This window comes from Vitis vinifera, chromosome 9 (assembly GCF_030704535.1).
Source record: "Vitis vinifera cultivar Pinot Noir 40024 chromosome 9, ASM3070453v1".
NCBI classification, from domain to species: Eukaryota; Viridiplantae; Streptophyta; class Magnoliopsida; order Vitales; family Vitaceae; genus Vitis; species Vitis vinifera.
This window is the reverse complement of record NC_081813.1, coordinates 20775400-20800290: the sequence shown is the minus strand read 5'-3', so window position 1 is coordinate 20800290 and position 24891 is coordinate 20775400. Positions and strand designations below refer to the sequence as shown.

Sequence of the window (24891 nt, the reverse complement as noted above, 5' to 3'; positions counted from 1 at the left end):
GTTTTCAACAAGATACAAAGAAGCAAATAGGAGGATTCAGTTAGACAGTGCATAATGTTTTCATTTTTCATTCTCATCGTCATGCTTAGAAGGGGAATTTCCCTTTGTCCAAGGCTTTCCACTTTTTCCTTGTGTATCTTCAGAAGTCTTTCAACAAAAACTGAAAAGACCCTCCTCATTACCACACTTGCTTCATCTTCTAGGATGTGTTAGTACATGCCTTCCTCTTGGATTCATACTACATAAAACACAGCATGTCAACATATGATTGGAAAATAGCATTTTCTATGATCTGGAGGCTCCTACTATAGGCAATAGGACCTGCCATCAGACCACCTCAGTTCACAGAGGTTTCCTGATATGGAAAAAGAAAAAATATATTGGCCCAGCAACAGAAAATCCAGAAGCAAACCCTATCTATCCATTTGGCCTCTCATTTAGTGGCTATAGAAACTAAAAGATCAACTATATAAGAAAAAATGTCATCAGGGTCCATGGTCCTGTCGGTTTCATTAGATCAGCAAGCTAGATAATTTGGATTCACTTAAACTAATTTGAGAATTGAGAGATTTGCAAATCAAACATGTCAATGAAAATGGTGCAAGCAACAGTATCTAATAGCAAGTGACAATTAACAATTTGTTTTGTCTCAATTTTCTCGGAGGTGCAACTAATTCAATAGTGAGGGTGTTTGAGAACAGATGAAGAGTACAAAAGAGTTTCAGGGTCATTATCTTCTTCATATGGGCATGAAAAAAACCAGACAATCATGAACACAATGTAATCGAGAGAGACTTCACTCAAAACAAGTAAAGTGAAAAAAACAAAAAAGAAAAGAAGGGGTTTACCAGTGAGCACAACCAAGTCTATAAAAACTAGCTGTTTTTGCCTCTGGCAGGAGCGTTTGCATCTGTTAACTGATTAACAACATCTCTCATTGTAGGCCTTTTGCTTGCCTCCTTTTGCGTACATCTTAAAGCTACTAAAAGCACACAAACCACTTGATCCATGATATTTGGATCTATAAATTCCTCCAGAAGGCTTGGGTCAACAATCTTATCAACTTCTTCCAAGTTCCTCCAAATAGACTGAACCCACCCCACAATGTCAGTTTCCTCCATAAATGAAGGATCCAGTGCCCTTTTTCTGGTAATCAGTTCAAGCAGGACAACCCCAAAGCTATACACATCAGACTCTTTGCTCTTTGTTGTTGTAAATGCATTCTCTGTCACATGACAAAGTCAAATTTAATCTTAAAATTAAAAACATGTAAATAAATGGAGAAATAGTTGGCTAAACAATAATAAATGTACAGATAATACCTGGTGCAATATATCCAATTGTACCCACAACTGAGATGGATGGTGACAAAGAAGAGGACTGATCCAGCAGCTTAGCAATACCAAAATCAGAGATATGAGGCTCCATATCTGAGTCTAGAAGTATGTTATCTGGTTTGACATCTCGATGCACAATTGCAGGATCACAGTCATAGTGCAGATATGTTAATCCATGGGCTGTTCCAATGGCTATCTTGTAGCGAACATCCCACTTCAAAATTGGTGGGGGATTCCTCTCATGTAAAACATCATGAAGGCTTCCATTTTCCATGTACCTGTACAAGATAAAACCATATTCCTTTCTTATCCAGAAATCTTCCAACTTGACCAAATTCCGGTGTCTGATCTTTCCAACTGTTTGAATTTCTGTAACCATAGCCATACTTCCTCCTTTAAGCCCTGCAAACACAAGTTTCTTTAAGGCATACTGATTATTTGGACCCAGCGAAGCCTTATAAACAGTTCCATGGGCTCCTTTTCCAACGATATAGCATTCTTTGAGATTCTCAGTAGCTTCTATTACTTTGTTGAGTAGAGAAGATGAACCCTCTTGAGCAGTGATCTTGTCTTCCTGTTTTGTTCTTTTGTACCAGAGAAACATGCAAACAAGTCCAACAAGCACAAGAAATGAGAGCAATGATGCGAAAGCTATCCATGCAATTTCAATTTTTCCAAGGGCTCTCCGGTTGCTTGAGTAATGCTCACATGGTCTGAAATTCCTATTCTGGATGCAAGTTAAGCCACCAGTTTGAGGACATTTGACACAAAGGTCAGGATTGCCCTGAAGTGATGAAGGAGATGAATTCAAAAACAAAAGTAGAGTTTCTGGGAGAGGACCATTGAAAAGATTGTATGAAACATCAACCACGACCAACGAATGGAGTCCATCAAGAGCTGATAGAGTCCCTGAAAGATTGTTGTGAGATATATCTAATCGCTCTAGCATGATCAACTTCCCAAGCTCTAAGGGAAGTGAACCTGTCAATCTGTTATGACTGATATTCAATGAATAGATTAGATTCTGCAACATTCCAATCGATGAAGGGATATTTCCTCCCAGAAAATTTCCACCAAGCTGTATCTCTGAAAGATATTGTAGTTCAGACAAGAAAGATGGAATACCCCCAGTAAAACGATTCTCCCTCAAAATCAAAACTGACAAATTTTCTAAGCTCCTTAAACTTGATGGGAATGAACCATTCAATGAATTAAACCCCACATCAAATTTAAACAAATTCTTACAATTTGACAGTTGAGATGGCAATGGACCTCCTAAATCATTATGAGAAAGATTCAAAGCCTGAAGAACATTAAGGTTTCCTAGCTCTTGGGGTATTAGTCCTGAAAGCCTGTTCATTGACAAGTTGATGGAGGTGACATTGGTACAGTTCCCCAAGCTTAATGGAATTGTTCCATTGATGCCATTCTCGCTGAGGTCCAACAACAAAAGGTTAGGATTTTTTGCAAAATTGGGAAGAACCCCAGTCAGATTATTCTTCCTAAGAATCAATCTTCTCAAAGTTGAACAGCTTCCTACAGCAGAAGGAATACTACCTTGAAGTAGATTCAGACCCATATTCAGCACGCTCAGTTGTTTTCCAAAGCAAATACTTTTTGGGATTTCACCAGTGAACTTATTATTTGTAACATCCAACTGCACCAAACTACTGTTAATCCCCAAACGTTGAGGTATGACTCCAGAGAACCGATTGTTGAACAAGGAAATGTTCTTCAGGTGCTTGAGCTCAGTTATCTCTACAGGCAGTTCTCCAGAAAGAGTGTTATTGTACACAAGAACATTCTCGAGGCTTGGAATCTTCCAAATACTAATAGGAATCTCACCAGTTAACCGGTTATTAAATAAACGGAGGTCTTGTAACTCATTCAACATCCCTAATTCACTTGGGATTTCCCCCTCAAGTTGGTTCATGTATAAATGCAAGCTTCTCAAGGACTTGCATTGCCCAATCTCAGGTGGTATCTTTCCCGACAAATGATTTTCAGAGAGGTACAAAAGCAAGAGCTTATGTAGCAGTCCAAAGGAAGATGGAATACTACCTGATAACCTATTGTTCAAAGCAGCAAACTGCGATAAGCTAGTGCAGTTGCCCAAACCTGGTGGAATTTCGCCACCAAAACCATTCATTGACAGAACCAAAGTATCCAATTTCTTGCAATAGCCTGAACCCAAAGGAATTTTACCCTCTAAATTGTTATTGCTCACATCTAAATAAACTAGGTTCTCAAGATTGTTTATACTTTCAGGCAAAACCCCTAAAAATTGGTTGTGATTCAAGTAAAGCTCCTCCAATTCACTACAATTTCCAATGGAAGAAGGAATGTCGCCTGATAATGCATTATCATACAACCATAGGGCTATAATCTGAGTAGCATTTCCAACATTCAAAGGGATTGAACCACTGAGTTTGTTGGAATTCAGGTAAAGCATTTCCAAATTCGGAATCCGAAACAAGGATTCAGGGACTGCACCAGTCAATGAATTATTACAAAAGCTCAGATATTCTAACTTCCCCAAACTGTTCAAGTTTTGGGGTATTTCACCAACAAAACCATTCACAGACAGGTCTAAATCCATCAGAAGACTGCAATTTCCAAACTCCGGCGGAATTGGACCTGAGAAACTGTTGTAGCTGAAATCGACACTGGTCAAGTGCCTCAAATCTGCAATCTCCGGACCCAAATGGCCGGATATTCCCAAACCGGAGACGTTAAGAGAAACCACAATGTGGGTTTCATCACATGAAACTCCAACCCATGAACATGGGGTGGAATGAGAGGCGTTCCAGCTCTCTTCCATGAAAGTGGGCACTGCCCATTTGCTCTTGAGAGCCATTAGAGATTTCCCATCAGAGCTCAAACCACACACAGGAAACAAACACATACAATTCCACAACAACAAAAACGACAGAACAACAGTAACAACTCCCATGTTGGGAGGGGAGTAGAACGGAAGATACCTGGTCGAAATCAGCATCAAAACGCAGGGTTTAGAGACCCAGGAAGTAACCCATCTTGGGAATAAAGTTTGAAAGAAAAAGTGAAGCTACCCAGGAACCCGAAAGGTAGAATTAGTCCGAGAAAACTCAACTCAACCAGTGATACTAACAGTAATATGCAATGCAGGGAAGACTGAAGATGCCTATGGCAGTATGGCGGTGGCAAGGAATGAGAACTCAACTAGTCGGAAAAAGAGTCAAAAAAAAAAAAAAAAAGACAACCTTTCCAGTTTTGATTGATTGGTTATAAATTGGGAGTATACTGAGAGTTATCGCCAGCCCCAATGGTAATTTGAAAACAGGCAAACAGAGGCATAAGGCATTTCAGCTGCACTGTTGAGCTACTAATAGGGCGGTGATAAGGAAGGTGCTGCATCCACCACCACCATTTTTATCAATTTTTTGTTTTTTTAAATTCTCTTCTAATAATAACGGTGAAGGATGGATTCAAAGAGGGACGTGTGAATGGTGGGCTTGAGAAGGTAGGCGTGGCAGTATTTGCAGGTTGACAGCATCCTCTGTTCCCGCACTCCCATTAGTTCCGTTCACACATGCCTCTTTGACTTTCCTATAACCTTTAGTCCTCTGCCATCGTAGGCGCGCTAAAAAGTAAAAACCCACTCATTTTGGGGATATATATATATATATTTTAAAAAAAAAAACAAATTTATAGCTTTATTTCTTATAAAAATAAAGGCACTTTTAAAATAAGAATTCTCTTTTTTTTTTTCTAAAAAAAAAAAAAAAACCTCATAAAAGACTTTTTATTTCAATTTTGAATTTATATTTAAATTACTTTTTAAAAATATAATTATATTTTAATTTTTATTATTATTATTCTTAATCATATAAATATATTTTAAAATTATAAGAACTTTCTCTCGGTTTAAAAATGATAATATCTACGCAATTAAGAATGAGTTATTATAAATGGTATGAGAATCGATTTACACCTTAATGATGTGAGCTTTTATTTGTTCAACCGATGGTGAAGGGTGTTTGAAAAATTATTATCACTATTTTTGGCACCTAATATTTATAGATATAAAAAACCCGACATCTATCATAAATGAAAAGTTTGTAGAGGCTTCCATAAATGAGAAATTTTTTTATAAAATTGTGACACTTTAGTAAACTTATAAAGTAATGGACTTGAGGTAAGCTACTTAAAGGAGAAGAAAAATGTCAACTTGCTCTTACCCAAATGCCTTGACACTTCCTCTTAGGGATGAAGAACAACTCATTAGGGTTATAGAGTTTGAAAGTTTGTAATTAAAATCTAAATTTCAATCTTAAGAAGACTTCACCTCAAATTCTTACGTAATTAAGGAAAGTTTCATTTGTATTATCACTTTAATTACTTTAGTGGTGTGTTATATTTCATTTATTATCATTTTCTTTATTTTTCTTTTAATTTTCTAAATTTTTTACTTTTTTTTTCTCATGCAAGAACAATCAAAGATGATGGGGTAATCTCTCTCAAAGAAGCTAAAAACACCATTTTTTTCAAACTTAATAACATTTTTTTAGATGTGTTAGAAAATTTCCCTATTTTAGGACAACATTTTTTTCTTAATTTATAAAAAATATTTCATTTTTAATTAAAATTTTATAATATCAAGATCACCCATGTGAAATTATTTTTATTTTTGACCTAAACCCAAAAAAGACAAAAAAAAATCCCACATGACTCAAATAGCATCTTCTTCATGGATTTTTTTTTTTTTTTTTAAATTTTAAATAGTGTCCTAATTCAAAATTGGTCAATACCCAAGTCTCTGAGAGTTTTTCCTCATCAAACTTGGAATGAAATAAATGATAAAATTTATGTTCACAATGAGTTGAAATCATGGTAGTTGAGAGCATTTATCTAATAATCAATTTTGATTTGGGAAAAAGGCTTACAACCACCCATTAAATGAATTCATTGCTGACAGCTGAGTGAGGCTCCACAATTGGCATCTTCAAGTGAACCTTCCTTATCACTTACTACTTCAATCCAACCTTTTTCTGAATGGGTATGTCACATGTCTATCCTTTGGAACACTGATTTTTTTTTTTTTCCTTACAAATATCTCCATCTCCGTGCAAGATCACCTGGTTTGGATAAAATCATGATGTAAATAAATAAATGCCTAATTTTTAATTCATGAATGGAATTATAACCTTAGGCCAAAGTTCCCTAAAATTTTCCATTTTAATAAAATATTTTATAGGAAAAAGTTTATATTAAAAAGAAATTTATTTTCTTCCACAATACCCACCCCCAAAACCCTACCCTTAGCCACTTTCCCATCCCATCTCGTCTTATTTCTTTATTTCATTTCACAAGCACGCTCGTTGTTGTTTAATAAAATTTAATATTTATTATTTAATAATTTAAATTATTAATTTAAAACTTATTGCTTCATTTTCATTTTAAATATTAAAATCATTTGATAAAACTAACTTAAAATAAATTTTAAGTTACTAAATTGTCATATTTATTCTATAAGTTATAATTAATATTTATTATTAAAAATTTTAAATAATAAATTTATTTGTCATGCATTCATACTTAAAGTATTATAGATTTAAGCTTAAAATATTTACCATAAAAAATGGTTCATAAATTTGAAATGGTAAAATATGTCCTAAATATGAGCAAAGAAGACAAACTAAATTTAAAATTAAGAATAAGTTAACTATTTTATCTTGACACTTAAAATCGCTCTTAACTTTTAAAATTATGATATTAAGTCATTTTATTAAACATATTTAATTCACTTAATAACTTAAATTAAATTATTAAAACACTTTAAGTCATTAAATTGATTTACCACACACCTAAAAAAACAAAAATGAAAAAAAAATGATCTAATATTTTCTTTTATTATTAAAAAAAATAACTAGAAGTAATTAAAAATTTATATATTTTAAAATTATTTAATCATTATATGAAAAAATAAAATAAGATTTAAACAATATATAAAAATAATTTATTAACCTTGAATATATATATATATTTTTTTTTCTTTCTTTTTTTCCATTTTCTTTCCCTTAAATTTTCCTTGATCCAAAGCATACATAGGCTAAAAGAGAGGAGGAAAAACATAAAAACAAATAAATAAACAAATAGAAATGAATTATAACTTGATTTCAGTATCTAACTAGAGTTCAAAAAAAGGCAAACCCCAAGCTATGAGCACTGTCATTCATAATAAATAGCTTTACCCTGTAACATTGTGATATCAAATCAAATAGTGTCACAGAATTCTAATGGATCTTCCCATCAACCTCTTCATTACATACCTAATGAAAATGGTGGAATTGATAAAGAAGGATATATTCAAAAGCAGTAATCCTTTCCTTCAAGTTGCATGTTGACAAATGACATTCATATTACGCTTTCCTTGAAACTGCATGCTCCAACACTACCATTGACAAAACCCTTCATGGCATCTTAAAGTATGTGATGAGCAAAAGAAAAACTCCTACAATGACTCCAATAATATCTAAGACTTTTTTTTTTCACCTGGAAACTTCTGATGAAATGACACATGGATCATTAGTTCAGTAAACACCTTATATCCACAAATTTAGGCTCATAAGCTACAAAACAAGAGGTGTTAAATTCATCTCTCCTATGTAACCACTAATTCGGGATTGCTGATCGATAGCGGTCTAAATGCATATATGAATACTCTTCCAAAATCATGAGCTCTGCCTCCAAAACCAGATTTTTTCCAAGTCCAGATTGTGCAAATAAACAAACAAGCCACCAAGAAATTCCATTTTTTTAAGTGATTATGATCACCCAAACTTATAACAAATTTGTACCATAAAAAAACTGAAGGTTCTAACATGCTGATCTTCCCATTTTGGTGCATTTTGTTCTGCCTCTGCAAAGAGGGGGGTGTGTGAATTTTGCCAAAAATTAGTTAAGCAATCAACAAGTACAAGGGAAGCTGAAATTTTGAGTTATCTGTAGCAGCAATGGCCTCCAAGAAGGGGTTTTTAACATCATAAATTCAATCTACGGTTCAAATGAAACCTGTCGCTCTCTTACATGTTGTAATCAGAGATTTTAAGAAACAGGAGCTCTGTGATTACATTTTCATGATAGCTAAACCACTGTCTACTTCTGATTGAACCATATGCCAGTATGTGAATGACCAGTGAAAGATTAGATTCCCTTGATGAATGAACTAAAGAATAATATATTCTGACAGTTAAGTAGCTAAGATAGCAACATCCACTAGCCAAAAAGAAAGGATAGAAAATAAATTGTTTAACCTTAAAGGTTTCAAAAAAGTGGAACAGTTCTAATGTAATGATATCTTATTCTTCATACTTAATTTTATATTTGAGCCACAAAAAATGTTCATTTTCAACATCAAATTGAAAATAAGTTTCTCACAATCATAAGGAGTGCAGAAACCTGCTGCCTTTAACATGTTATCCCAAGCTTGGCTATTGATCTCATGCCAGCTTCAGTTAAAAAACGAAACAAAGGTTTTACCCTATATGAGCTGCATAGCTAACTTTGTAGGGGGATAATGAATTGGTAGTCTGGTTGTTAGAGTAAATTACCTGAAACAAGGAGCAGCTTCAGCACTTGGAACCTCCTCAAACGAATGAAAGCTTTGTCATTTTGTATGATAATTCCTGCATTATTACAGCACCATATATTTTCTGACATTCTTCAGGTTATTATGCTTTGAGGAGCCTGAATGTTAAAGCATCATTATCAGTTCTCTGCTTAAATTGATGGAGGGATGATGGATTCAAGTTATGGACGTAATGGCAATGGTAATGGGACCTCATGCTCGATGTCGTGAGTTCCTAGATTTTCCATATCATAATGACCTCGTGCCATGAAATGAAACTCATAGGATCATCTTCAGATGTCATGTAATGTAATTGAACCTAGACGAGAAAAAAGGTAATATTGCGATATGTCTATTTAGAGAAGCAGTCCTAATGTTGATGAACAGCATGGTCAAGATGGGGTGAAACAGCATACAAATTCAACAAAACAACAAAATATGAGTCCTGCTATGATCTTCGGGTCTCAGATACTGGTGACAAATGCATGTCTTGAACAACTTAGCATAACATGGGCTCAATGCTATGTTCATGATACCACTATGTGCATTCAATCACATGAGGAGATGCTAATGCTGATGACCTGACAATGAAATGGATGCATGCAACAGCTGCATGATGCATCCTATCATGTAGTAGTTGTATTTGCGGAACTTAAAGAACAGAGTACATCCCCTTCCAGCTATTGGTAAGTCGGAGGTGCAGGAGCTCCATTGGCACCAGCTACGGCAACAGGGTGGCCAGAGTCCTTCCTTTTCCCAAATGGGTTCTTCGAATATGTTTGAAGAGGTCAAGAGAAAACATATACATTTCTGCTTGGGAAAGCTAAAAGGACAATTTAAATTCAAAATGTTAAATTGTTTCAAGGTTATGGCCCCCTTAAGGACAAGAGCACAAACCTATGTTAGAAGTACACTATCATGAAAAATGTTTTTTTTTTCCCTTCCAAAATCAAAGCAATGAAATTTTCATAGATCAAGAGAAAAGAAGGATTTTGAAGAATGTCATGTTTTTTGCAATCCATTTCATGAAAGATGTAGCATAAGAATAAAAAATTGGCATTCACTACCATTCAAAATGTTAAATTGTTTCAAGGTGATGGCCCCCTCGATGACGAGCACAAACCTATGTCAGAAATCAGTATCATGAAAAACGTCTTTTTTTCCCTCCAAAATCAAAGCAATGAAATTTTCATAGATAAAGGGAAAAGAAAGTTTGTGAAGAATGTTGTGCTTTTTGCAATCCATTTCATGAAAGAAGTAGCAAAAGAATAAAAATTTGGCATTCAAAGAGACAATACAGCTGGTGAAAAAGTTACTCAACAAATTTATAGAGTTTTCAAAGAGATTGTCCACTATCATCAAATAATGCTCATTCTTGACAATGAGAATGGGTCAGGGCCTTGGACATTAGATATGAATCACAAGTCCAGTTGGGAAAAATGCAACAAATTGACTACAAAAAGGGGAAACCAAGAAGAAAAAAGAAAAAGAAGAAAGAAAACATCAAATGCCAAAACCAAATACTTTTAAGGATATTGTATTCGCATGCCAACAGAACCTGAACTGGGGATAACAGCACCCTGCAAACTATGGTGCACATTGGTAGCAGTATTCATGTCCTGCATCAGTGATACAAGAGATCACAAACACAACTCAATGATAAAAAGACTGAAATATGTTCCCTCGATACAAGTTTAATATGATAATCATACCACCTATGTAAAGTACTAGACTAGGAGAAAAACTTACTTCAAATTCAATGAAGCAAACAGTATGTCTTTCCTGTCTTAAGATCTTCATCTGCTTAAAACCTGGTTGTCTGCATTACTCAAAAGTATAAGTGCCACAGAGAACTCCAATCCCAAGGATAAGTAAAACAAAATAAAAGGTCACAGCTCAGAAAATAGTCAAGGATGAGATATTCATACACACTGAAAAGACCCCTCAGTTCTTCCTCATTTATGTTCTCCCCAAGATTTCCAATAAATAGGGTATTGCAAGGAGGATTATCTTTTGTATTCTGCAAGGCAAAAGGGAAAATAAAAGGCTTTAACAAATTTGAAGTGCCTACTAAATTTCTTAACATGAACAACCAAGGCTTGAAATATATATTCCCAAGAAATTTTTCAAAGGTAAGATTTTATTTTTTGTGGTTCCCAGTGGGACTCAAATTTGGAACCTCCAGCATCTCCTCCCCAAATTTTTACAACTTGTGCCAAGCATCAAGGGCATATCTTTTTAGAAAAATAATGCAAGCAATTAAAGTAGACACTAAAAATAATGAAACAAAAAAGAAAACACTAGAAATCTAGGACCTGTTTGACAATTGTTTTCGAGAACAATTTTCTGTTCTCCATAACAAAAAAAATAGGAAAACACATTTGAAAACCAAAAAACTATTTTCTGTTCTTAAAAATAGAAAATCGGGTGTTTTTAGAGAACAATCATTTAGTTATTTTCACTTGTTTTTTTAGGGCTGTTTTATAGGAAATAAATATACAAATATGTAGAATGATTAAAAATAAAACACTAAATATTAAAAACATTTTTAAAACATATTTAAAAATATTAAAAACAGGTTAAAAACATTTGAGGTTCCCAAACAGATTCTTGTTCTACAAAATATCAAATAACAATTTTCAAAAATTGTTTTTTAGACCGTTTTTTAAACTAGTTACCAAGCAAGATCATAGGCTCTATTTGAGAAGTGTTTTTGAAAATAGTTTTTAAAAACTGTTCTATAAAGTTTTGTAGAATAAAAATTTGTTATGAAACTTGAAATGTTCTTAATCTGTTTTTTATAAACACATTTTAAAAATAACTTTTGTTATTAGTGCTTTATTTTTAATTATTCTTCATATTTGTATGATTATTTTTTAAAGTAGACCTAAGAAAACAAGTGAAAACAACAAAAAGATGTTCTCTGAAAACACTTCATTTTCTTGTTTTTAAGAACAAAAAACCATTTTTTATTTTTTGGTTGTTAAACTTATTTTCCTTTTTTTGTTTTTTTTTTTTGTTTTGGAGAACAAAAAATTGTTTTAATAGAAAGTTGACAAATAGGACCATAGGCTCTATTTGGGAAGTGCTTTTGGAAACGGTCCTCAGAAACAGTTTTTGAGGGTAGTTCTTAAAAATAGTTTTTTGATGTTTTTCAAAATAATCCGTTTGGAAACTGAATCTAAGAATAAAACCAAAAATTTCATGTGGCATTGAAAACCAAAATGACAATGAGAGGCAAACTCAAATGCATAAAAAGGCATTAGCTCCCTCTTATCCAGTCAATAAAATATTAAAATTTTTATGCGCTCATGAATTTGCATTCAATTCAGCAATAAATCCAACACATGATACATAAGAGTTTCAATGCATATATTTTTTTTCTCAATAAATAAATAAACAACTAGATGGGCCACACTTAAACTATTTGTTTAAGAGTTACCTATTTATACATTTCGCATTTGGCACACACTTCTATAATTTCATAATAACTAAGTTTTTTATTAAGAAAAAGAAATGTTCTTTTGAACTATAACATATCCTAAGCTCATCAGATTGTGTATTAAGTGCATCCTAAGTCTTAAGGAAGTATCTGATTTTTCAAATGCTATTTTAGAGTTTACAGTATCTATTGCCTGTATCCAATTGTGTCCAACCAGCACAAGTATCCAATGGTTCCTATGTTCCAACAGAGGTACATCCTTCGAAGAAGAATCTGTCTTGCCATCATAGTGGCATGTAAACAGCATTACCATATTAAAATAGATAAATCTCAACAGATTTATTAACAATGACAGCAAGATGGGAAACCAACCAGAATTTTTTTTGTCCCCTTATGAATGGCAAACATTCTGAACCAAACTCATTGATTAGAGAACAAGAAATTTTATTGTCCAAGTCCATGAGGCCTGTGGCTCAAGTGATAAAGGGTTTGGGTGGATTTATGGGAGGTTCTAGGTTTCAAGTCCCAATGAGGACAAAAAGAAAAAAAAAAAAGAAGAAATTTTGTTGTCCCATAATTTGTGAATAAACAGCACCCTATGGTATGGAATTAATTTGTGAACCTCATACAAGCTAAGACAACAATTTATACGAGAATGCAGTGAAAATACATAAATATGAAGTACCAGATTATTGTGCTCATAATCAAGGTCTTAGATCTAAGTCACAGCTGAGATGTTGAGGCACAAACAAGAAACTTTGTTGTTTCATAATTCATGCATACACAGCATATTATGATGGAATTGAGAACCTCTGACAAAGCTAACTAGGCATGCATACAGGGATGCAGCACAAATACAAAATACCAGGTACCAAATTAATGTGCTGGTGTCTTAAATTTCTACATCAACAGAGATATTGAGGGCAAGGAACGAAATGATATTGTAAAACATATCAACAATCCCCATGAGATTTCATGCATCTTGGTTTTTTGTTTTAGACTTCCATCTCAGTTAGATTAAAGTCGCATGACACTTGGCCCCTCATTTTGTCCCACTACTTGCCCAAAAGCTAGATCTTGAGAGAGATCATTCTGGTAACGACAGCAAAGACCTATCATAAACTTAATGATGAAAACAGAAATGTGGCATATAAGCATCACCTGAACAGGCACATAACTGCTGGGTGCTGGTACAGGAGCAGGAGCAGGCATTGGTACTGGAGGGACAGGGTAAGCTCCATATGGGTCATATGGAGGAGGAGCTGGAGCCATATACCTGGACCAAATAAGCAACAATGTTAATAAGACAAAACATCGCTTAGAAATACAGCAACTATGTGATAAACAGAACATTACTACACTTGTTTCTAGGTTATGGTACTTCCTTCTGTTTGGTGTATCCACATAACAGTAGAAGCAAAGCTCAATCAAGAAAGATGTTCTTACCCATGTGGTCCCCAAACAGGTGCTGGAGGAGGATGAAAAGGAGATGGACTTGAATAACCCGTATGCGTGTAGTCACCACCAGTTCTCAAGCGCTTACTTTGATCATATGCACTTGAATCTGCTACTATTCCTACAGATCAACTAAGATTAGCATACTTTGGCACAAGGGAAAACAGACTAGCAAATGCTAAACAGCCATTCCACAATGTTTTTTTTTGATAAGTAAAACTGCCATTCCACAATGTTATGGAGAATCATTGACCAGCAGTCTCAATTATTTCAACTAATGTGTGTAAGCCAAAGGGAGCTTGTAGAAGTAATAGCACAATAGTTCAAGTTAACCATATTTTACAGAACAAGAAGCATCCTGGAAAATGACATGCAAATACAAAAATGTTCTGATAAAAAAAAATATATACACAAATGTTCTCAAGCACAACAATATACATGCAGAAAATCTATGAAGACAAGATACTGAGTAGCCCACCTACTAACATGATTAGAAGTTTGAAGAAAATTTGACTCCCGATACCATTGTGCCTCCACACACACAGAGATTGTTGTGACACTTGCTTTTACATATTTCAGGGCATATGACAGAAATAATCAAATAAGCACTCATACCCATCCAACTGTTCTAACATCACTAATCCTCTCTAATTCTCACTTACATTTGTGAAGATGAACATATCCTCTCTAATCCTCACTTCACAGGTCACAGTGGAGAAGTGCACAAATGACTTCTCCTTCTAGATACTCAAATTAGAACAATAGACCAAAATAACCTCACTCACTATTACGAAGGTGTTATTGCCACTCAACTTGAAGTTCCCAATATAAGAGAGTTCTGAGCCACCACCAAGAACTCAAATCAAAGAAACACAAACTTTCATTCTTATTTTGTTAGTCCATAATGACGCTTAAAACAATAGATTTTCAAGAAATAAGTCAACCGAAATGTATAGAACAGATCTAATCCAAAAATTATGCTTTAAGTAGAGCTGAATGGCAACAAAGGATTTGTCAAAACAACCCCAAGTAGGTGGGATTGAGGCTTCTTTAATTAGAGTTAACATATTGCCTATTATGTTATACATGCTCATTATTGATACAACTCAACATCACATACATGCCATGGTTCCCAGATATGATATTTCTTCTAAACTAGTGTGAAACTATTTAAATTGATGTCCATTTTGATGCTTATCTTTAGTTCCATAAACTTTTGTAGGAAAATAATTGGACAAAGAATAAGACATGAAAGAAGAGTATTAGGAAACTAATTTTTGACTTCATGTCAAGGAAATAAATCATGAAAACTATTGACGCATGTAAGCAACTGATAGAAAGGTTAACATATTATAGATTCCTAAAGAGGTAATGCGGTGACCCTTAGAAAAGAAACGGGCATCCAATGGATACATTATCATCATCTTTATTATTGTTAAGACATTATGTTTCCATTCTATTTGCTAGCAATTATGTTTCTTTTCATTCTGACATAAGAATCTTTTTAGATAGTAACTTACTCTCCATTAAAGATTCGAGGTTGTTGTTCATTCAATCAGATTGTCACAAGTCAGTTGGAAAGGTTTGTTAGATGCAAGTTAGTATGTTGAAGGGTATGGACTGGATCCGTTTTATAAATTGAGCTAAAATGTTTTAATTAATTTTTGGAAAATAGAGATTTTATTTTTTGAAGAAAAATTCGTTTTTGACCGTCTAGGCTCTTGGGCCTATATATACTCTTTCTAAACTTGTTTTAGGTGTTGATGCTTTCTCAAGAGAAAACCCTAACTTGCCCTATCATTCCCTAAACTCCCAAGTCTCATAGATTCAATTTTCAAGTTGTTGGAAGAACTTGCATCCCCTCATAGGAGCATTGGAGGTGTTGCATTGCAGATATGGATCACAATATAAGCATTGGAGAGTAAGTCTTTAGGATAAGCAGCTAGATAAATCTATGTATTTTGATTTCATATAACAAATATCAGAGCCAAGGGAGAAAACCTAATTCTTTCCAGTTTCCCCGTGTCATCAATTCCGAGAAACCTTCCTGTGACCGTGTTTCATTTCGGTCACCTTCCCCAGCCCCCAAAGCTTTCCGGTCGGTCGAATCGTCGTCAGAAAACATTCACCACCGGCGACTTTTCCGGCGAACTTTTCCGGCGACGTCTTTTTCCAACACCGCAAGGAGCACCTGGAGGAGATCTCCAATTTTTCCCAAAGCACCGGAGCCAGAAAACCACCCACGCGCGTTTTTCCGGCCGGCGACTGCATCTCACGCGCCGGCGCGTGAGCCACTTTCCGGCGACGCGCTTCCTCCTCCAGCCTCGCCTGACGCCAACTAGCCACCCTTCATACCTGTTTCTGCCATCCGAGACCTGCACGTGCCTCTTTTGGGGTTCTTTTGCCTCTGCCGGCCCTCCGAACAATTTTTCCGGCGTCCTCCGGCTATTTTTTCTCAACCCCAATCCCTGCACGTGCCTTGGGAAGTGTTCTTCTACCTTTCCGGTGGTGCCACGGTTGTTTTTCTTTTCTATTTGGTCTCTCACACGGGCGATTCTTCGGTTTTTCCTTCTTTAGCTGCATCTGAAGCCGTATTAGGGCTCTCTTCGATCCAAATATACTTCATTCTCCAGATAAGTGGATATGGCTACTAAAACTTCCATTTTTTCCTCTGTCATATTTGGATCTCCTATGATTACTTCGGAGAAATTGGTTGGCAGTGAAAATTATCTTTATTGGTCTGCCTCTGTTGAACTTTGGTTTATGGGACAAGGATATGAGGATCACTTGGTTACACAGGAGGCAGATATCCCTGAGGTTGAACGCGTACAGTGGAAAAAGATAGATGTATTATGGCAATCAGTTGATCCCAAGATCCTTCTTCATCTTCGGGCCTACAAAACTTGTTTTAAATTTTGGACTCAGGCCAAAGGATTATACACGAATGATATCCAGCGTCTTTATAAGGTGGCTTCTGCTGTTGTCCATATTAGCCAACAGGACTTGGATCTATCTACTTATATTGGCCAAATTGCCTCTCTTAAGGAGGAGTTCTTGACTGTGATGCCTCTTACTCCTGATGTTGGGGCTCAACAAACACAGCTTAATAAGTTCTTCATGATCCTTACTCTTATTGGCCTCCGTCCGGATCTTGAGCCTGTCCGTGATCAAATTCTTGGTAGTTCATCAGTTCCGTCCTTGGATGATGTGTTTGCTCGCCTCCTTCGTATCTCGTCCACTCAAACTTTGCCATCTGATAGCATTTCAGATTCTTCTGTGTTAGTTTCTCACACTACCTCTCGAGGAGGACGTAGTGGTAACCGAGGTAGAGGCCAACGTCCTCATTGCACCTATTGCAATAAACTTGGCCACACTCGCGATCGTTGCTGTCAGTTACATGGACGGCCTCCTCACACTGCCCATGTGGCCCAGTCCTCTGATTCTCAACTGCCTCAGCCTCCGAGCTCCTCCGCATCTCAGGCATCTCAGGCTTCTATTGCCTCTGTTGCCCAGTCTGGTAATGTTTCTGCCTGCCTTACCCACACATCTTCTCTTGGACCCTGGATTCTAAATTCTGGAGCTTCTGATCACATATCTGGTAATAAGGATCTTTTCTCCTCTATTACTACTACCTCTGCTTTACCTACTGTTACCTTAGCTAATGGTTCTCAAACTGTAGCTAAAGGTATTGGTTTGGCCCTTCCTCTGCCTTCTCTACCTCTCACTTCTGTCCTTTATACTACATGAATGAGAATCAAGGTTTTCTTCTCTCTCTCTCTTAACAAGATTGTTAGATTAGAGGTGTAAGACCTTGTGGTTTTTGATCTCCACAGTTGATGTGGAGGTTTTCCACGTAAAATCATTTGTCTCTTGTATGGATGTGTTCTATTACCTATTCATAATATCCTACAGGACTTAATTGTTTCAATGAGGCTTAATTCCCACTCTTTGTTTTGACTGGGTTAAGAATTTCAATCCCTATATTATAATCTTTAAGAAACATCCTTCATCTCCCTCTAAGTGTTACTCTATTAGAACATAGGTTTTTCCATCATTATGATCATAATCATTATCATTATCATAGGGCATCCAATGGATACATTATCATCATTATGAACATTATGATCATGATATCATTATCACCATGATAAAATCATTTTTTTTTATAATTGAGGAACCTTCCATGGCCAAACCCTAAAGACTCTCCATGGGGACCCAATTCTTGAGGTACTAACCACCCAGCAACAACCAGTACCAAGTAAATTCAGGGTATCATCAGTGGCAAAATTTGAACTCGGGACCATGTACCACTTACTGAGACCACACTTCCCAATATCTATCCTAACCAACTGGGCTACCCTAGTGGGTAAGATCATGATAAAATCATTATCATTATCAATTTTTTTTATAAGTAAAATCTTTATCATTATTATTGTTTTGATAGGTAAAAAAACGCTGCCATTTTAAAAGCACTTGAAAAGGGCACACCAAAGCATACACAATGTATACATATAGTGTCAAAAGGCAAGCAAAAGGGAAATAGCAACAACAGCCACCACCCAATACAAAACCAATGCCCTAATGACCTAGTAAAATAGAATGCCCCTAACCAACCATTTTGCCTCCTTTGCACCCAAACCCAAGAATATTCTCATTACTTGGCTCCTCACCATTAGTACACCAATAGAAGCACCTTCCATCCCTTAAAATAGATTAGATACAAACTAGGTCTACTTCCTGAGCTCTAACCACCATTGACTTCATAATTTTTCTCATCCTTGTCATTGACCCCTCTGACATTTCAAGAGATAATTCTTAGCTTCATTGGCCAATAGAAACCAACTCCCAGCCTACCTTACCATAATCACTTCCCCTTCCTCTTGCTCCACTATAATTCACCAAGCATTCCAACCTTCTTAACTCTTTTTCAATTTTGAAGTGAATGCTTCCCTTCTCTTTAAATTTTCATGGCCCTTCCACCCTTTTCTCTCCTTTATTTTTCTTAGGAGAGCTAACATATCTTCCTCAAAACCCACAATCAGCATTACCTAACCACTTGTTCAAAAAAGTCAAGCTACTATTGGACCACTCTTTTGAAAAAACTACCCCTTCCCAATCATCTCCAAAACCCTTTACTTGAACCCCCACCTTTGAACTCCTCAAGGATTCCACAACCTTCTCCTCCATAGTGACATCCACCAAAACCATTCTTAATGGACCCTCATCCTTACATGGAGTTACACCTTTGAAACCTTCCTTCACACCCTAGTATTTCCAAAACTTCCCTCCACTTACAAGAAATCAGAAACTCCTATAGAAGAGGAGGAGAAGACCATACCCCTAAGAGTTTTCATAAAGAATTAAAGAACCTTGAAATCACCATCAGAGCTTCATTCATACACAAAGAATGACCCCTTAATTGTGCGACTTGCCAACAGGACTCCAACGCGGTCATCCTTGGTTCCATTCAACACAAAATCTATTAAATCGCCACCATTGTTTGTAGTTAAGAACTCCACATTGTGACAATAATGATGGTCAAGGGTTTTCCCCTCCAACAAAAACCCATAAAAAGCTTTCCATTAGGCTTTGGGATCTCTTTGTTTCTTTAAAAGTCAAAAAGACCCAAACCAAATTATCTCCTAGCCCATGCAAGCATGGGCCTCATAAGATTGCAAACAGCTCAACCCCTTAAAATTCTAGTTTGAAGATCTTAGCCCATTAATACCTTGTAATGGGCCACTTTTACCTCAACCCATTCTGCCAACCTTGTTCACCTCAGATTAGGCCTTTGAACCAGCCAAGCATCCCTGCTTTACCAAGGACCCACCAGTTGAGGGCCTCCATCATCCTGTTTCTCCACGACTGACATATCCTTCCACGCGTTACAAGAGGATGCAAAGTTGCTTCCCACTTTAATCTCTCTCCTCCTATCAGGGCATGACAGAGAGACTGCACCGCTTTGACCTTTCAAGGACTAACCCTCCACCTTCTCCCTAGCACATGACAACCAATCCTCTTCACCCCTAAGCTCAAGCTCCCCTGAGCCACTTGATGAGGACACCTACAATAGCCATGGTGGGACTTCCCACCAAACTTGCTTCGCAATGTAGACGGCTCCCACAACTACCGACAAAATTTCGAGAACATTCGTGTCGTTGAACCATTGTCGATTACAATATGAGTAATGTCTTCATCTACCACAACAAACTCAACTATCTCCTAATTTTCTGAATAGCTCCCCATTCCACAATGCAATAGGAGTCCTATAACCCTCACTCACACTACTAGTTGCCAATATCACATTGTTCACCTTGACCCCTGAGAGTACGAAATCACCCCAAGAGCAAGGATAATCCATCCCCTTAGGAAACCCCTACCTTCAAGGAAAATCAAAGTAAACTTCTTGGCCTTCATAAAGCTAATAGAGCATCAAATGAATCTACCAACTCCATTACTACAATGCTCTAGCTTGAAGCTCCTCCCTCCTTCCTCTTAAACCATTTTACTCAAGGATCCTTCATCCTCTTAGAAATAGAGCTCTATCCAATTACTTTCTTCCTTTCATACATGGGCAAATAAAGCTATCTGAAAAGATTAGAGTTGATCTGCAAATTCAAAACCTCCATCATCATACAATTGCATACATTAATGTTTTCCAGATCATGTTTACAAAGCACTAGCTAGCCTACAACTATTAGTGAAGAGAACTAATGAAAAACAACTGGAGGAGAGGATTAATATGAAATATATGAGAGAGGGAACTACTGCAAAACAATTGGAGGAGACATGAGTCAATTTGTTACCAACATAGACTTACATTGACCATACCTTCGAACTCATCAGAATTCAGTAGGCATATTATCTAAGACAAGGTCATGTGGGGCATAATGCATAGTGCTTGTTGAGGACATTGTTTTAGCATCTAAGATAAGAGTAGGTATTATTTCTAAACTAGAACTATTGAGAGAAATTTTAGAGTTTTCAGTTTTTAGGATAAGTAGGACTGAAATGATACATATTGGATGCAAAAGAACCACTTTCAGTACTAGAGATTGATTGCCCGCAATGGGATGGAGAGGATAATAAGACATTGCACATAATCAAAACAGTCCAAAAATGAGTAACTGAATGAGGATGTTAAGATAGATGACTAGCAAAATGTCAGAAGAAAAGATGACAAGCACCACTCCCTTAGCCACCTCAATCTCAACAAAAAGTACAATGTAAAAACATATGATAAGAAACCTTATCTAGCAGAGTATAAGCCTTTTCCATTTATTAACCTCACAAGCCCCTCCTACAACCTCAATCCTTATTTGGGAAAAGGCAGGCTTAATAAAAACTTAAAGCCCAAATCCTTGTACAAAGGCCACCTAATAAAAGGAAATAATTTTAGGGAAAACTAACTTCTGGTAGGACACCATCACCTTCTTGGAAACATTACCAACTAAACCAAAGGAAAAGAAGTCATTATCATCAATTAACACCATCTTCAAGAAATAATGAATTCCAAAAAGGCGAGTTATTCAGTTCCTTCCTCAAACATAAAAATTGGCATTTACGCAACCATGTACATGACAAATATAATAGAATTCAGCTAAACAGAGGATAACATAATTTCCACACTGAAATGAAGGGAAGAAAAAGTAAAGGCATCAATCAAATAAGGGAAAACTCACCTCTTTTAACAAAAAGGTTCTTCTTTGCCATTTCGGTGTGCAATACGGACTTTGACTCTGCATCAAAAACCATTTCCTAGACCCCATAACCAAAATTAATATCTCCATAAAAAACACAATCTATATTCTTATATTTATAAGTAATTAAGCATTTCAAAAGTATTTTTCTTGCTTTTAAGTAGAAGCAAAAGTAAAGGTTTTCAATACAATTCAACAAAATTACTGGGTTAAATTAGGTTATCTTTGACAGCATATTGAAAGAAAATTTCATAGAAAACCAAATCCAAACAAATCAAATTTCAATTTCAAAAACCCCCCCAAGAAAAATGATATAAAGCAACAAAATCACTTTCTATGATGAAAATTTCACCATATTCCCTGTTTTCATCTTTGAAAAGAAGAACACTTTTCAAACAATCATCTGGATGGACTGTTCTTGAAGCAAAAAACCAAAGAAAAGCTTCTCTTAAAATCAAGAAAAAAAAACTAAAAATCTAAAAATTGGACTGATTGACAGAAGGCATGTTTTACTAAGCAATTTTCGTACTCTTATGGCACCAAATGCAATCAAATCGTATCAATTTTCACTTTCAAGAAAAGGGGCAATGAAACTACTTAAAGATCATTTTCATTTCCTCTTCCAGGCCTAATCATTTCTAAAGTAATTTTCTTACTTTTGAAAGCAGAAACTAAAGCAAACCTTCTCTTAAAAGCAAGAACAACACTACCAAAAGACAATCTTTCAATTAAGGTTTGTTTCGTTAAGCATTATGTAAGCAGTTTTCATGCGTTTAGGGCATTAAATACAATCAAGTGAGAATTTTTGCAAAATAAAAACAAAAAAAAAGGCCATAATCAAACAGATTCAATAAACAAAATCTATGAAAATGATAGAGAGATCGACCTGAAGCGCATCTTTGGCAGCGACCGCGAGCTGAGGAGTGGAGAAAAGCGCGAAACCCATGGGATGCTCCCCCTTGAAATTCACCTGCGAAGCCTCGTATCCCGGCAACCACCTCAGCAGATTCTGGAGCTCCCTCTCCTTCACGTCCTCAGGTAGACCCGAGATGAAGATCGTACGTACCTGAAAATCACACGTAAAGATTCACTATGAATTCCAGAGAGGAAGGGGTTGGTTTTAGAGAGAGAAATAGAGAAAGGAGAGACCTCGTCGGAGTTGGGCCGGTTAGGGTTTTCGACGAGAATGGGAGGAGGGTGGGCGGGGGCAGGAGGGGCTCCGGGGGCGGAGGGCTGAGGAGCCGGGGCCGGCGGCCACTGCTGGTGGTAGGGGTGGATTCCGGCACCGGCCATTTTCAGAGGGTTTGGAATATGGGATAGAGTGGAGACCTTGAGTATTTGGCCACTTTTAAAACCCTAATAGAGCCTTTTCTTTTGGCTTGATTTGTAGGAAAGAAAACTTGGTAATAGTTGGTATTACCAAAATCCAAAAAATAATAATAAATAAATAAATAAATAAAAATTACAAAGCATTTAATAGTCTCAAAAATTATTTTATGGAAAATTAAAAATACTTTTTTTATTCTTTTTCTATTTATTATACAATTTATCGAGTTCCACGTGGCTCTTTTTTTATTTTATATCCTAGGTGCATACATGAAGTAACCATTACATCATAGGTTCACTCATTGCCACGTGAGCCCCATGACTCCACCACCACCATCGTCGATGACGTAACTATCGTGTCTTCAAGATATTGTTGATCAAGTCAACATCACAAGTTGAGAACCATTATCGCAAGTTGTAAAACCACACAAGTGTTTTGTTTATAGAGTCCATAAAAGCATGACACGATGCAATAATAAATTAATTTTATTATTATTTATAATATAATTTTGATTTTTCATTTACTATCTTATTTATGTGTTATTTATGTTGAGCATTTAAACTATGTATTATTTACATTGTATATGATTTAGGTGTATTAATACTTACGAAGAAGATCTAAGTTATGGGTTCCTTGTAAGTAGATAAGTAGTTCACAATTGATCTGTGAATTTAAGCAATTCATTTGAGGTTATAGTGTACTACCTTTTAATTGAAAGAATGGTTTTCTTGGTCATCAAGATAGAGCTTCTATGATGAGTGCACTAGTGTGTATAGTTACACATTGGATAGCATCAATACTGAGTCATGAGATTGATTATCGGTAGTCATGACTTCACCAAACTACTATACTACATGAACCCTCGATCTTAAAAAAGTATTGAGTTAGTGCTAAAGTCTTTAGTGGTTTTAACCTACAAGTGAGACCCTAAAGTCGTCACATATTCCCTATAGATTAAGTCATCATTGATTAAGGTAGTTAACAGTATGTATTCTTAAAATAGATGTCATGATATCCCATGGGTTTAAGAAAATGTATCTTCTTAAGTGATCCCAGGGGTATGTGATCATGAAAACTATGGTCGTAATAATTGCTTAAGTGGAATTTGGTATATGCTTTTAGAGAACTAAAGTGTGTCAGTTAATTGCATAATAAGAGGATTTGAGACTTAATAATTATAAGGGTAATTTTGAGTGAAACCCTAAAGTGACCACATATTCCTTATAGATTAAGTCATCATTGATTAAGGTAGTTAACAATATGTATTCTCAACATAGATATCATGATATCTCATGGGTTTGAGACAATGCATTCTCTTTGGTAATCTTAGGGATATGTGATTATGAAAACTATGGTTGTAATAACTACTTAGATGAAATTTGATATATGCTCTTAGAGGACTAGAGTATGTTAATTGATTACATAATAAGATGATTTGATACTCAAGGATTATAGGGGTAATCTTGAGAGATCGATAACATTCACCTTTTTAGATTACGAATATCAGTTCATAAGGAGCTCCCATGCAGTTGTTGGTATGTCAAAGACTCAAATTTTATTTCTTGATTTAATATCATAGGATGGTAGAATGCGGTTGCCTCTTTGTAGTGGATTAGATTTGAAAAAGCTAATATCCTCACTTAAGTTCATATTCCTTGGTAACACATTATTAAAGAATATTTGGGTTTTCTATTCATATGTGTACACAAGGGTATTTTGATAAATATGAATGGTTTTTCTCAATTGGACTAATTAATTAATTAAGCCCAATAGACTAATTAATTAATTAAGACCCGGTGGGCTAATTTAAGCAACCTAACCCAAGATGGGGTTAAGTCGTTTAAGCCCATAGACAAGCTTATATAAGTTAAAAGAAAATTGTTTTGATTTCACGATTATTCGACGGTTATACAAATATAAATAATCATGAGCCACAATTTTTTTTTTTTTTTTTGGCATATGCTTGGAATGCAAGATTAAAAATATATTTTTAATTATTTATTTATGATGAAATCCATTAT

The 24891-nt window shown here is 35.7% G+C and overlaps 2 protein-coding genes across 6 annotated transcripts; both read right to left on the bottom strand.

Annotated features, from left to right (window-relative positions):
• Positions 1-631: 631 nt before the first annotated feature.
• LOC100258774 (receptor-like protein kinase) lies at positions 632-4882 on the bottom strand. The gene is made up of 2 exons (XM_002273571.4): positions 1323-4882; positions 632-1225 (listed from the first exon to the last, which is right to left on the bottom strand). The coding sequence occupies exons 1-2, from the start codon at positions 4333-4335 to the stop codon at positions 876-878; spliced, it is 3363 nt and encodes a 1120-aa protein (XP_002273607.2). The 5' UTR covers positions 4336-4882; the 3' UTR covers positions 632-875.
• A 1234-nt stretch (positions 4883-6116) lies between these two features.
• Positions 6117-22944, bottom strand: LOC100263943 (cell wall integrity protein scw1). 5 transcript variants are annotated; one of them, XR_009466620.1, is made up of 11 exons: positions 22693-22924; positions 22430-22609; positions 21526-21601; positions 13835-13964; positions 13550-13664; positions 10875-10966; positions 10696-10765; positions 10483-10565; positions 9528-9723; positions 8930-9065; positions 6117-6454 (listed from the first exon to the last, which is right to left on the bottom strand). XR_009466620.1 is itself a non-coding variant. In XM_002273542.5 (9 exons), the coding sequence occupies exons 1-9, from the start codon at positions 22834-22836 to the stop codon at positions 9627-9629; spliced, it is 987 nt and encodes a 328-aa protein (XP_002273578.1). In that variant the 5' UTR covers positions 22837-22944; the 3' UTR covers positions 9273-9626. The 5 variants fall into 5 exon arrangements, 1 of the variants encoding a protein (XP_002273578.1); XR_009466619.1 differs by lacking the exon at positions 6117-6454 and adding an exon at positions 7475-8827; XR_009466621.1 differs by lacking the exon at positions 6117-6454 and adding an exon at positions 7475-7755.
• Positions 22945-24891: the final 1947 nt, after the last annotated feature.

Coding starts and splice junctions, on each gene's coding strand:
- LOC100258774 (XM_002273571.4), bottom strand. CDS start 4,335: ATGCTGATTTCGACCAGGTATCTTCCGTTCTACTCCCCTCCCAACATG. Junction 1,226..1,322: donor AATTGGATATATTGCACCAG/GTATTATCTGTA, acceptor GTCATGTGACAG/AGAATGCATTTACAACAACA.
- LOC100263943 (XM_002273542.5), bottom strand. CDS start 22,836: ATGGCCGGTGCCGGAATCCACCCCTACCACCAGCAGTGGCCGCCGGCC. Junction 22,610..22,692: donor ACCGGCCCAACTCCGACGAG/GTCTCTCCTTTC, acceptor TGTGATTTTCAG/GTACGTACGATCTTCATCTC. Junction 13,965..21,525: donor GAACCTTTTTGTTAAAAGAG/GTGAGTTTTCCC, acceptor GTTGATCTGTAG/GAATAGTAGCAGATTCAAGT.